The sequence below is a fragment of the Oncorhynchus mykiss genome, chromosome 19, assembly GCF_057628025.1.
Source record: "Oncorhynchus mykiss isolate SJ-2025 chromosome 19, ASM5762802v1, whole genome shotgun sequence".
Lineage (NCBI taxonomy): Eukaryota > Metazoa > Chordata > Actinopteri > Salmoniformes > Salmonidae > Oncorhynchus > Oncorhynchus mykiss.
In genome coordinates this window covers 36592134-36604438 of record NC_143040.1, presented here as the reverse complement: position 1 = coordinate 36604438, position 12305 = coordinate 36592134, and the positions used below count along the sequence as shown (strand labels likewise).

General features: G+C 41.3%; 1 protein-coding gene and 1 non-coding gene across 5 annotated transcripts; both read left to right on the top strand.

Moving 5' to 3' along the window:
- Positions 1-2213: 2213 nt before the first annotated feature.
- On the top strand, positions 2214-11535 carry LOC110497601 (microtubule-associated protein RP/EB family member 3). 4 transcript variants are annotated; one of them, XM_021573808.3, is made up of 7 exons: positions 2214-2586; positions 4294-4417; positions 4758-4903; positions 6497-6653; positions 7790-7932; positions 9206-9358; positions 9610-11535. In XM_021573808.3, the coding sequence occupies exons 2-7, from the start codon at positions 4297-4299 to the stop codon at positions 9676-9678; spliced, it is 789 nt and encodes a 262-aa protein (XP_021429483.1). In that variant the 5' UTR covers positions 2214-2586; positions 4294-4296; the 3' UTR covers positions 9679-11535. The 4 variants fall into 4 exon arrangements, 2 of the variants coding, with proteins under 2 accessions (XP_021429483.1, XP_021429482.1); XM_021573807.3 differs by having other exon boundaries at positions 2343-2586; positions 6497-6698; XR_016488914.1 differs by having other exon boundaries at positions 2478-2586; positions 7790-7949.
- A 636-nt stretch (positions 11536-12171) lies between these two features.
- On the top strand, positions 12172-12244 carry trnaa-agc (transfer RNA alanine (anticodon AGC)). Its single transcript has one exon. It is a non-coding gene; the product is annotated as a tRNA-Ala (tRNA).
- The last annotated feature ends 61 nt before the right edge of the window (positions 12245-12305 follow it).

Genomic DNA, 12305 nt, shown 5'->3' with positions numbered 1-12305 from the left:
TCTAACAGCATGGAGTCCCGCGCATGCGCATTAGTTCCTGAATTGTTGCAGACGAAGCGTCGGTAGTGGTGGGGTCCGTGCTATCTGGGATTCCTTGGGACGTGCATTTGTATTTATTTCATTTTTTACCTTTATTTAACTAGGCATGTCAGTTAAGAACACATTCTTATTTACAATGACGGCCTACCCCGAACAAACCCAAACGACGCTGGGCCAATTGTGCGACACGCCCTATGGGATTCCCAATCACGGCCGATGAATCTCTTTTAGCCTAATTCAATAGGATCTCTGTGAGCCTAGTCGTAAAGATTTGTCATTTAACTTTTAAAATGTATTACCTTTTTATAGAGGCACAAACACAACTAATCTCTTCAAAGGGCTCCTTTACTAGGCTATCCACGCACGTTTAAACATCGTTTAAACAAAACACCAAAAGGTGACATTTGGCCACTGCCATTAGTCCAGAATTTATGCGTCCACTGCTGTGTCCGAGTGAGTCTCGGTGCATCTCTGCCTTGGTAAAATGTCAGTGTTCTTGTCGAACCACATCGCATTTTGGAGCGTATGGTTGCAGCCTGGTCTCATAGACTAGACGTAGCATAGTACAAATGAGTATGATATGTTACATTTGGGATTTACATAAAACAGATGGTTACTTAATTAAGGCAAAAACCAAATTGTTGCGGTGGATGGGTGGGAGTATAACGAAGATCTAGCATCCCAAAGGTTGCCCGTTTTAATCTCATCACGAACAACTTTAGCATTTTAGCTAATTAGCAACTTTTCAACTACTTACTGCCTTTAAACTACTTTGCAACTACTTAGCATCCCAGCTAGCAGAGTGAATCTGGGCCGATTCCGTCTGAGAGTCGGGGCACTTGGCTGAGAGTCAGACTCGGCCGAGGTAATGTGGCCCGAGTCTGGGCCGTCTTAGGCAGTATTACTTATGGCTAGGATGCGGAGATTGAGCTTGGGCCAATTCCGGTGTGAGTTATCTGGCCCAAATGTATTACTTGGGGCTCGGGCCAATTCCGGTGTGAGTTATCTGGCCCAAATGTATTACTTGGGTCTCAGGCCGATTGGGGCTACTCTCTGGCAGAAGATTACACAGTCTGCTTTATATAATTAACATTTCATTATTTATTTATTTTTCCATATTTTCTAAGTGTTTCTGTGATCAAAAAATACAATTAACATTTAAATAAAATTATTTAATAGTCATGTTTAAGTTGTATTTTGATACTTTGTGCAAGGCAATTGATAAGCATTAAAAACTTTGTGGATGGAGCCTCCCGAGTGGCACAGTGGACACTCGGGAGACACCGCATCACAGTGCAAACTGCATTGCTACAGATGCTAGTTCGATACCCGTGCCGGCCGCGACCGGGAGACCCATGAGGCAATGCACAATTGGCCCAGCATCGTCCGAGTTAGGGGAGGGTTTGGCCGGCCGGCATGTCCTTGTCCCATCAGGTGTAGTGACTCTTGTGGCGGGCCAGGCGCATGCATGCTGACACAGTCACCAGGTGTATGGTGTTTCCTCCGAGATCATTTTTTTGGGGGGTGGATGTGTATAATTTGTATGCATAAAATGTGTAATAGTAATATTTTGAATTACTAAATCGGGTCATTTTGTATAAATGTATTTAAATTTGAATCGTGCCACTTCTGTGGGATTCTGGTAAGATGCCGGCAAAGTTGGCTGAATTCCGGTAGACGGAAATGGCCCGATGTACTTGGGCTGATTCTGGGCAGTCATTCATTTTGAATGTTCAGTTCCGGCCCCCCGGAAGAGTGCCGCTTCTTGGCCAATTCCTCATTGCTAGTATAACAGTATTGCTTCTGTCCCTCTCCTCGCCCCTACCTGGGCTGGAACCAGGGACCCTCTGTACACATCAACAACTGACACCCACAAAGTATTGTTACCTATCGCTCCACAAAAGCCTAGTAGCGAGCACCCTGCAAACTAGCTAGCCATTTCACACTGGTTACGCTAGCTGGGATGTTAGCGAACCCTTCCCCTAATCCTAACTTTAAGCTTGTTAGCTAACCCTTCCCCTAACCTTAACCCTAAACCTTTTAGCAAACCGTTCCCATAACCCTAACCTTAAAGCCCTTTAACCTAACTCATAAACTTAAATGTAACCCTAACCCCTAGCCTATGTATGTAAGTAACCATTAGTTTCTCGGATTTACGTACAGAATAATACGAAATACATTGGGCCAGGTTGCAGCCGTACCACACGTTTTCAAATCCTTTCGCCCTCTGACACACAGTAATGATAAATAATGGTGTAACAGCCTACAGTTTTCTTGACATTTTGTTTTTATTATTGTGACAGGCTCACTATTTATTTTGGCGGGACGCCGTACCGGACCGTACCGCCTTACCTTCACCCATGGGGTTAGTGAGGTTTACGGTAGGGACGTCCCAAATATCCCGGATAGCACTGTTGAAGTAGTGGGGGCGGGCCGTTACTAACCAGTGCACGGCGCAGGAGTTCTGGCAACAGCTACAGCGGAGGATTGGAGCATAGGAAAACTGCCAGCGAAATAACAACAGAGAAAGATAGCTCTCGGAATACAGTGAGTAATGCATGTTTTACCCAAACACTGCATTTGCCTTAGCAAATTAGACATTTTATGCGTGCCTTTTGCATTTTTATGGCATAATATGGTGCCTCTTATCCATTCAGTGATTATATTTCGTTTACAGTGACAGCCCTCTACTCCGAGAGGCCTGCAGAGGGGGCCCGGCTCCTTGGATAGCAACTGTAACATTGCAGGGTTTTGTTTCTTTACACCTAATACAAATAGGGCAAATGTATTCTTCTCTGAGCATGCTATACATGATCAATTTACTGCGTATAAATACCGAATAAATTAATATATTTTGTGAACCTTATATAGAGTGAGATTGCGCACCGTTCTGTAAAGGCCTAGAATAGAATAGGATTTAGAGACGAGAATAAAATTGACTCCTCCCACGGTAGTGTCTGTGGTGTTTATGGTTGCTTGTAATTGGGCTTTTATTACAGTAGAATAATCATGATTGTGTTATAAACCCAGGTGTTTAATAACCCTTTTACATACAGCCCTCTATAAAACAGTTAACAGAGGTGGAGTAGGCCTACTGTCCGTAATAGGCTACAATTAGCCTACCTAATTGTGCTGCCACCTGGGATTTTGACAGATAGGCAGGCTAGTGCTATTCAATGCACGCTCCTCGGAGGTGCAAGTATTGTATATCGCTATGCAATCATTTATAATGTTTCTGAGAGCAAGGGCAGGAATGGGAAAAGAGCTAGGCCATTCTCCTCTGCCGGCACAGACTGATCATTCATTAATATGAATAAATTATACTCCCATAATTTAAACGTCATACAAATATGTACAGTGTAAGTCTAACCTTTCTACATGCGACTCGTTACGTTGGCTAATGCCTTTTGTTTTTCATTTCCAAAAAGGTGATGATACTAGTCTATGTTATTTATTTTGATCAGATCATACATATGTCAAACACATGGCCATCTCCTCTGCACGTATCCACAGATCCTGGGTCAGGTGATAGCCACGAGAAGAAAAAAAAATCTGATTGGTTATTATCAGTGTCATCAGTGCTAGTGATTTCTCCGTGGTAATAAGAGCGATTGTTGTTAATGCATTTAAGATGTTGCTGTCTGTCTGTGCTGCTAGGAAATCAAGTACTAGGAAATTCTGTCTTAACTGAGAGGATTATTGTGACAACAGAAGATTAAATGTTAAAAATAAATCACTCCTGCAAACATCAAACCAGCCCAGACGGTATAGTGTTCACTTTAACATTAGGCATACATTAGTTTCTATTTACATTCATGTTTTGTAGTGAAACAAATACATACCTGTAGTCAAGGCTGTAGTGTAGACCATGTCAGAGCAAAATTTGGAACAAAGCCCTCATTGCTGATGTTTTGTGACCCTGTGAGGAACCCTCATGGTCTCTTGTCTAACAAAGTATGAATTCCTTGAATTCTTTACAATAGATCCCTGAAGTCCTTCTATTTTGAACCACAAAAGTCCTTTTATGTTTTGCAGCACTGCTATGGGTATGCTATGGAGTTTTCTCAAACGCAGCCCAGTTTAACATCTTTGCCATGTTTTTTTGTTTGGCAGTGTATGTCAAATTGGGATGTCTTTTTCTTCATGTAATAAAGTGTGGCAGTGAATGTCAAATTGGGATGTCTTTTTCTTCATGTATAAAGTGTGGCAGTGAATGTCTAATTCTTGTGATGTATTTTCTTTCCTTGGGTATAGAAGATGGCAGTGAATGTGCACGCCACGTCTGTGTCCTGTGACACCCTGAGCAGACATGACATGCTGGCCTGGCTCAACGATTCCCTACACCTCACCTACACCAAGATAGAACAGCTCTGCTCGGGTAGGTCTCCATTCCTGACTTGTGATTGCGTTGTGCCTCCAAAGTTCTCTATTTTCGGGTTCCTTATCTCCACCTAGAGAACATACGAGTCGTTCTATCGTCTCCAAAATAATGTAAATGAATGGGTCCTTTCCCTATCCCTTTGGGAAAATCTGGTTGAAATGACATCATTACACTGGTTATAGTTTGGTTATAATCATGGCATCCTTTCAACCAGTTTTACCTGCTGGGATGGACCTCAAGTCCTCACCAAACCCATTCAAATAATGAGTGGAGATGAGATTTGAATTGTGTTGTCTTATACCAGTATGCACTTTTTCTCCTTTTGTTTACCTTCTAGGTGCAGCGTACTGTCAGTTCATGGACATGCTGTTCCCAGGCTGTGTCCTGCTAAAGAAGGTTAAGTTCCAGGCCAAGTTGGAACATGAGTTCATACACAACTTCAAAGTTCTCCAGGCTGCCTTCAAGAGGATGGGAGTCGACAAAGTCAGACTATTGTCTATTTGTCTTCATCTATAAAACATTACAAATCAGAACGTATTCACACCCCTTGACTTTTCCCACATTTTGTTGTGTTACAGCCTGAATTTAAAATTGATAACATTTTGATTTTGTGTCACTGGCCTACACAGAATTCCCCGTAATGTCAAAGTGGAATTATGTTTTTAGAAATTTTTACAAATGAAATGTCTTGAGTGAATAAGTCTTCAACCCCTTTGTTATGGCAAACCTAAATAAGTTCAGGAGTAAAAATTTGCTTAACAAGTCACATAATAATTTGCATGGACTTACTCTCTGTCTGCAATAATAGTGTTTAACATGATTTTCGAGTGACTATCTCATCTCTGTACTCCACACATTCAATTATCTGTAAAGTCTCTCAGTCAAGCTATGAATTTCAAACACAAATTAAACCATAAAGTCCAGGGAGGTTTTCCAATGCCTTGCAAAGAAGGGCACATATCAGTAGATGGGTAAAAATATATATATATCCCTTTGAGCATGGTAAAGATATGAATTACCCTTTGGAAGGTGTATCTATACACCCAGTCACTACAAAGATAAAGGCGTCCTTCTTAACTCAGTTGCCAGAGAGGAAGAAAACTGCTCAGGCGTTTCACCATGAGGCCAATGGTGACTTTAAAACCGAGTTTAAATGCTGTGATAGGAGAAAACTCAGGATGGATCAATAACATTGCAGTTACTTCACAATAAAATAAGGAAGCCTGTACAGAATACAAATATTCCAAAACATGCAAGTGAAATGTAGCAAAGAAATTAACTTTATATTCTGAATTCAAAGCTATTTTGGGGGCAAGTTATGTTTGGGGCATATCCAACACAACACATCACTGAGTTCCACTCGTATTTCCAAGCAGGTGGTGGCTGCATCATGTTATGGGTATGCTTGTCATTGGCAAGGACTGGGAAGTGTTTTTTAGGATAAAAATAAACAGAATAGAACTAATCACAGGCAAAATCCTAGAGGAAAACAAGTCTCAGTTTGCTTTCCAACAGACACTGGGAGACAAATGCACCTTTCAGCAGGACAATAACCTTAAACACAAGGCCAAATTTACACTAGAGTTGCTTACCAAGACAACATTCAATGTTCCTGAGTGGAACATGGGGTATTGTGTGTAGATGGGTGAAAAATGCATCTATTTAGGGCTCTAGTCAACCTGTAAAGCTGAAGTGTTACAGTTTCCACAATAGAACTGTAAAGGTCATTTCCGATTTAGCCGACATATGCAGCAGTTACCGTGAATACAGTCTCCGCTAAAAGTGGGAACATTGCCTTTAAATTTCAGTTACGCTGTAAAGCTGAACATCCGCGATGCAGACTCAATAGAGCCCTTAATCCATTTTGAAGTCAGGCTGTAACACAACCAAATGTGGAATAAGTCAAGGGGTATGAATACTTTATGAAGGAACGTATCATCATAACAAAAATGATTTGTGTCTGAAACAGTGGTTTATCGTACCCATTTTCCCTTGATTCATTCCTTTGTGACTTCAGCCAGCCTCTAGATTTTCATCTCTCAAAAAGCTTTCAAATGTTTATTCTCATTCCTACAGATAATTCCTGTCGAGAAGCTCGTAAAAGGAAAGTTCCAGGACAACTTTGAGTTCGTGCAGTGGTTCAAGAAGTTCTTCGACGCCAACTATGATGGGAAGGAGTACGACCCTCTACAAGCCAGACAGGGGCAAGACATGGCTCCCGCCCCCAATCCAGGTGATCACTTTTCCCACAGACCAAAGAGAACTCATGGTCCTCCAGGTAACCCCAAAACAATGGTTATATCTCTTCTGAATGGGATTGGCTCGCTGATTGAGCTTTGGATGGCTCAAAACACGCACAGCGCTCTGCAAGCAACTGGTCTGTTTGTGCATGTTCCACTGGATGAGATCTCTGGGATGGTCATTTCACAGGCTAGCGTTTTAGAAACAGCCAAGGAAAGGTAGCGCTGGGAGTCAGTGTCGGTATTCTTGTGATCTTCACAGTACCCTTTGAACACTAATACATTCTTTTCCAATTTATAAATAAAATTGTTCCAGTTATTCTATATTGAGCGAATTGATAATAACCCCTCTTTGGGACCCTTTGTACTAACAGAGATGTTTTAAGCCATGAACTTAGACATGCAATGTGTAAAAACAGCTTTTTTTGTGCATCGTCTTTTGGTATTAAGGTTGAAAATAAATCAGCATCGGTTCCTACCGACACTACTGGCGCAACATTTTGCTATGCTTACAACATGGGTTCTCGTTGAAACACTATAGCAGTAGTATCCATGGCTTTGATCGCATGGGGTGACAAACAACGAGCATTTGTTTACTATGTTTGCTAGTATTTACTACTATTTCTACTACTTTTAGTTTACAAATATTAGTTGAATAGTATTTTGTTGACATTTTCTGTGAGTATGGCTGGGTTTCAATCCAAGGCGCATTTACAGAGCAGAGCACTAGAGAGCCCTCAATGTGCCCTTTAAAGGCCTTCTCCCCCGAAGTTTGCGTAGATCGCGTTCACTGTAAATTACCTTTAAGAGTCTGTTTATAGTGCGCTGCTCAATAACGCGCATTGGATTGAATCCAGGCCTAAATTTTCTAACAGTAAACCTGCACTGCAACACTAAGGACTCCAATCAGTACTCGGTACGCAATCAGTACCACGGAAGTTCAGCGTTGCAGCCTGGTTGAAATTTAAAGGCAATGCTTCTGCGTTTAGCGGAGACTGCATTCACGGTAAACTGCATATGCTCCAGATGTCGGCTCAATCGGAAATGACCTTTACATTTCTACCGCACAATCGGTAACGCTTCAGCTTTACAAAACGAATAGAGCCCTAACACCATCTGATCATTCCAGGCCCTCAGAGGATGTCGCCCACAGTGCCCAAGATAATGCCCGCGCCCCAGAGGGTGCTGAACACCACCGTGCATGTGAGGAAGACCCCGGCTCTGGCGCGGAACGGGGGCAGCGACGGGGAACTCATGGAGCTGAATCAACAGGTAGAGTCCCAGGGAGGGTAAGGAGGCCTTACTCTACATTGGAGAAGTAAACTCTTGGGCCATACTAATGTGGTATTGATAGTATTCAATACGAATGACGGTATCCTGTGTTAGTTTCACCTCCGTTATCAGGTTTTATTTACTGCAAGTAGAGTCATGCTTAGCCCTGAGACTAGGCTGTAGGCTACATCCATGCTCTGGTCTTTGTAATGTGAAGTGTGAGTGTAAGTTCACACTAGAGTTTGTATCCTAATTTTTGACTCAGTTGTGACTTACACAAAAAATAGGAGAATAAAAAGGTATATTTCATGCATATTAGGAAACAAAATGTAAGTTTAGGTCAAGTATAGTAAGCATGTAACTAACATAAGTTTGTAGTACTCAGTGAGTATTTGGAAAGTGTTCAGACCCCTTGACTTTTTTTCACATTTTGTTACGTTACAGCCTTATTCTAAAATGGATTAAATTGTTTTTTCCCCCTCATCAATCTACACACAATACCCCATAATGACAAAGAAAAAACATGTTTTTAGAATTTTTGCAAATTTATTACAAATAAAAAACAGAAATACCTTATGCGTGTCAGAGCAAAAACCAAGCCATGAGGTCAAAGGAATTGACCGTAGAGCTCCGAGACAGGATTGTGTCGAGGCACAGATTTGAGGAGGGGCACCAAAACATTTCTGCAGCATTGAAGGTCCCCAAGGACACAGTGGCCGCCTCCATTCTTAAATGGAAGAAGTTTGGAACAACTTAAGTCTCTTGCTAGAGCTGGCCGCCCGGCCAAACTGACCAATCGGGGGAGAAGGACCTTGGTCAGCGAGGTGAACCCAATCGAACATCTCTGGAGAGACCTGAAAATAGCTGTGCAGCGATGCTCCCCATCCAACCTGACAGAGCTTGAGAGGATCTGCAGAGAAGAACTGGAGAAACTCCCCAAATACAGGTGTGCCAAGCTTGTAGGCTCATATCCAAGAAGACTTGAGGCTGTAATCGCTACCAAAGGTGCTTCAACAAAGTACTGAGTAAAGGGTCTGAATACTTATGTAAATCTGATATTTCAGTTTTTTTTATTCAGTTTTCTTTATCATTATAGGGTATTGTGTGTAGATTGATGAGGGGGGAAAAAAACAATTTAATACATTTTACAATAAGGCTTTTACGTAACAAATTGTGGAAAAATGTCACGGGGTCTGAACACTTTCCGAAGGCACTGTACATCGACCTGTTTTTTTCCCCATGTGTTTGACACAAGCTTTTCTTGTCTGTGTAGTTGATGGAGCTGAAGTTGACAGTGGACGGACTAGAGAAGGAAAGAGATTTCTACTTCAGTAAGCTGAGAGACATTGAGCTGATCTGTCAAGAACACGAGAGTGACACCAACCCTCACCTCTCCAGGATCATGGACATTCTCTACGCCACAGAGGTACCCGTCACAACCCAGACATATACAGCATAATTCATTGTGTTCATATACCTGTACATCATTGGTCACAACACTGAAACTGAATAAAGAATAGGCTTCTTTTTTTTAACTAGAGATGCTACAATATTCTACGTGTAGCCCTGAGCTATCCTTAATTGGATCTATCCCCTCTCATGTATCAAATATTAGGGGTTGTGGGTTATCATCAACATACACTGTAAATCTGATGATATCTGTGTTTTGTGTTTCAGGATGGCTTTGCTGCACCAGATGATGACGAGATTGATGAACAGGCCCACTTGGACCAGGATGAATACTGAGCCTGTTATACCTTCTGTCCATATCCCCCCTCTCCCTCGTCTAAACTCTCCATCCATATTCACCCTCTCTCTGCCTCTCTCCTTTGTCCCTCTCTCTGTTTCTCTCTCTCTCTCTCTCTCTGTCTCTCTCTCTCTCTCTCTCTCTCTCTCTCTCTCTCTCCTTTGTCCTTCTTTTTGCACACTATAAATACCTCTATCCTGTCCCTGTTCTCTCTCTCTTTTCCTCTCTTCCTCTCTCTTCATATTTATATATGTTTGTCTCCCCCCTTCCCCTGGGCTATCTACTGTACATACACCTCTACTTCTCAGTGTCCTAAGCTACTCCTCCCTCCCCCCACCCCAATGACACAGTAGAGGCAACAATAACAGAACATATCCTAGTCGTTCCAGCATGGCACATAGTATAACACAGAGAAATGAACAAAACCAATGTGATATTAATGGGGATGTTAGGCCTACACAATTCATTCAGAGTTGTAAATATGATTTTTTATTTAATTTAAAGGAATGGTTTTGAAATGAGGTAGTTGTCAGAATGCATTTGTTAGTTTGTTTTTTGGTTTGACTCGTGCTTTTTTGAAACCTCATTTTGGGTTTGTTCCAGAGTATAGAAAGCACCTTGTGCATGTTACTGTATGACAGGTTACCCATTACCACAAGAGTCATACTTAGACTCTAACAAAATGGTCTATGACAACAAATTGTATTTCATTTGTCAATACTTTCTTATTTACTGATTTGATTTAACAAATAGTCGAACAATTGATGCAAAATGTATGAATATTAAACAATGCTGTCATTTGTGCTGATGGCAGTGAAATAGCTTAAGAAGCTTTTTCCTTTAGTTGATGGCATGTGGTAACATCAAGGGAAAACACATAAAAAGTGATCATTTAGGGCATAGGATATGATCAATGCTCTTTGACTGTACTCATTCTTGATTAGCTGTATCTGAGCATGAGGATGTTATAAATTGACAGTGAATAATGGGCAATATATTTGTCAACTATTTTATGTGTAGATTTTGTCTTCAGTCAGAAGTGTCTGGTTTAAATGCCATGGTATTTATTATGTATAGTGAGTTTGAACTTCATTTGGTATTAACAATACCTGAGGTACTATGTAGGCTGACATTATGGCAGTAAAATATTTTTTTACATTTAACTGTAAAAATGTGTTCTTTGAAGCTGGAATCCATAATGGTGAAACTGACACGTCTGTTTGCGATATATACAAAAATGCCAAAAAGAAGTTACTTCAAACAACGAACACTGTTTTTTTTTTCTCCACGATGCTGGATGCTCCTCCCTTTCATAAATAAAACAATAACAAACGTGCTGGAGGAGAACAGTGGTGCTGTTTTCCCATATGCGGATTTCAGCTTTAAAAGAGCCCGAAAAAAAATGATTTACTTTGATTTGATCATATCACGTTTCTGCTGCTGATTTTGCTATGTTTGTACTTTTGGTTTGCTATAATATATTGCTCAGCTGTAGTCTTAGGAATTGCAGGTTGAGTTTAGTGAACAGTGAAGTCAGAGTTACGTCCCAAATGGCACCCTATTTCGTGTATGCTGTGCACTACTGGTCAAAAGCACTGCGCCATATAGGGAATAGGGTGCCATTTGGGACACACAGAGTTAGTTAGGGGTCTATGACCAGTTCAAAATGATGCTGGTCGTCATGAGCATCATAAGGAATATAAGTCATTTCCCCTGTACTACTGCCTTTACAATGCAAACAGCCATCTGCAATAGAAATTGACCTGCATTCTCTCTCGAGCGTTGACAGCATACCATTGTTTGCATAACTCTCATCTCTTTGAGTTTTAGTAACTAAATAAACGTTTGTGAAATAAGCTGTTCTAATATTATTGTTTATTTCTGTTTAGCTACAAGATTGTGTGCACAGAAAACCGTAGAAGGGCGGGGCCCCACTTGGCCCCCTATGGCAGTGAATCCCAACCTTTTTTGGTTACTGTACCACCAACTGGATTTTGCTCTGCCCGGAGTACCCCTGAAGTACCCCCTCATTTGCATTTTACCAGTAGGCCTATGGCAAAGTACCCCCAGCATTTCTAGTACCCCTAGTTGGGAACCACTGCACTATGGGCCCGACTGTCAATGATAGGGGCGGCAGGGTAGCCTAGTGGCCGTCATTGAAAATAAGAATTTGTTCTTAACTGACTTGCCTGGTTAAATAAAGGTAAAAAAATAAAATAAAAAAATAGGGCCCAGAAAAGACAATGCATTTCCATTCAACGACTGTAGAGGGCAGTATTGTTCCACACAATGTGTTGCAGTGGTAAAATGAATTGTATTGTTATATTTATTTCGTAGATCAGTCAGAAACATCCATGTAGAAAGAACATGGATCTACAATTTCGGATATGAATGTCGAACCACCGTACTACTCACACCAATACAGGCAATGCTTGAAATATAACACAACAGCGGCAACGTCTTATATTGTACAGGCGATATTGCACTCATCCGGGGGATTAGCTCAAATGGTAGAGCGCTCGCTTAGCATGCGAGAGGTAGCGGGATCGATGCCCGCATCCTCCAAAGTTTTGATGTTTTCGACAGAAGTCAATGTAAGTGCGCTTATTATGAGTTTATTCTCTTA

Bases quoted from the DNA above. Each gene is read 5' to 3' on its own strand.
- LOC110497601 (XM_021573807.3), top strand. From the start codon at position 4,297: ATGGCAGTGAATGTGCACGCCACGTCTGTGTCCTGTGACACCCTGAGC. The intron at 4,418-4,757 runs GTAGGTCTCCAT...TTTACCTTCTAG, and splicing joins GATAGAACAGCTCTGCTCGG to GTGCAGCGTACTGTCAGTTC. The intron at 6,699-7,789 runs GTAACCCCAAAA...TGATCATTCCAG, and splicing joins GAGAACTCATGGTCCTCCAG to GCCCTCAGAGGATGTCGCCC.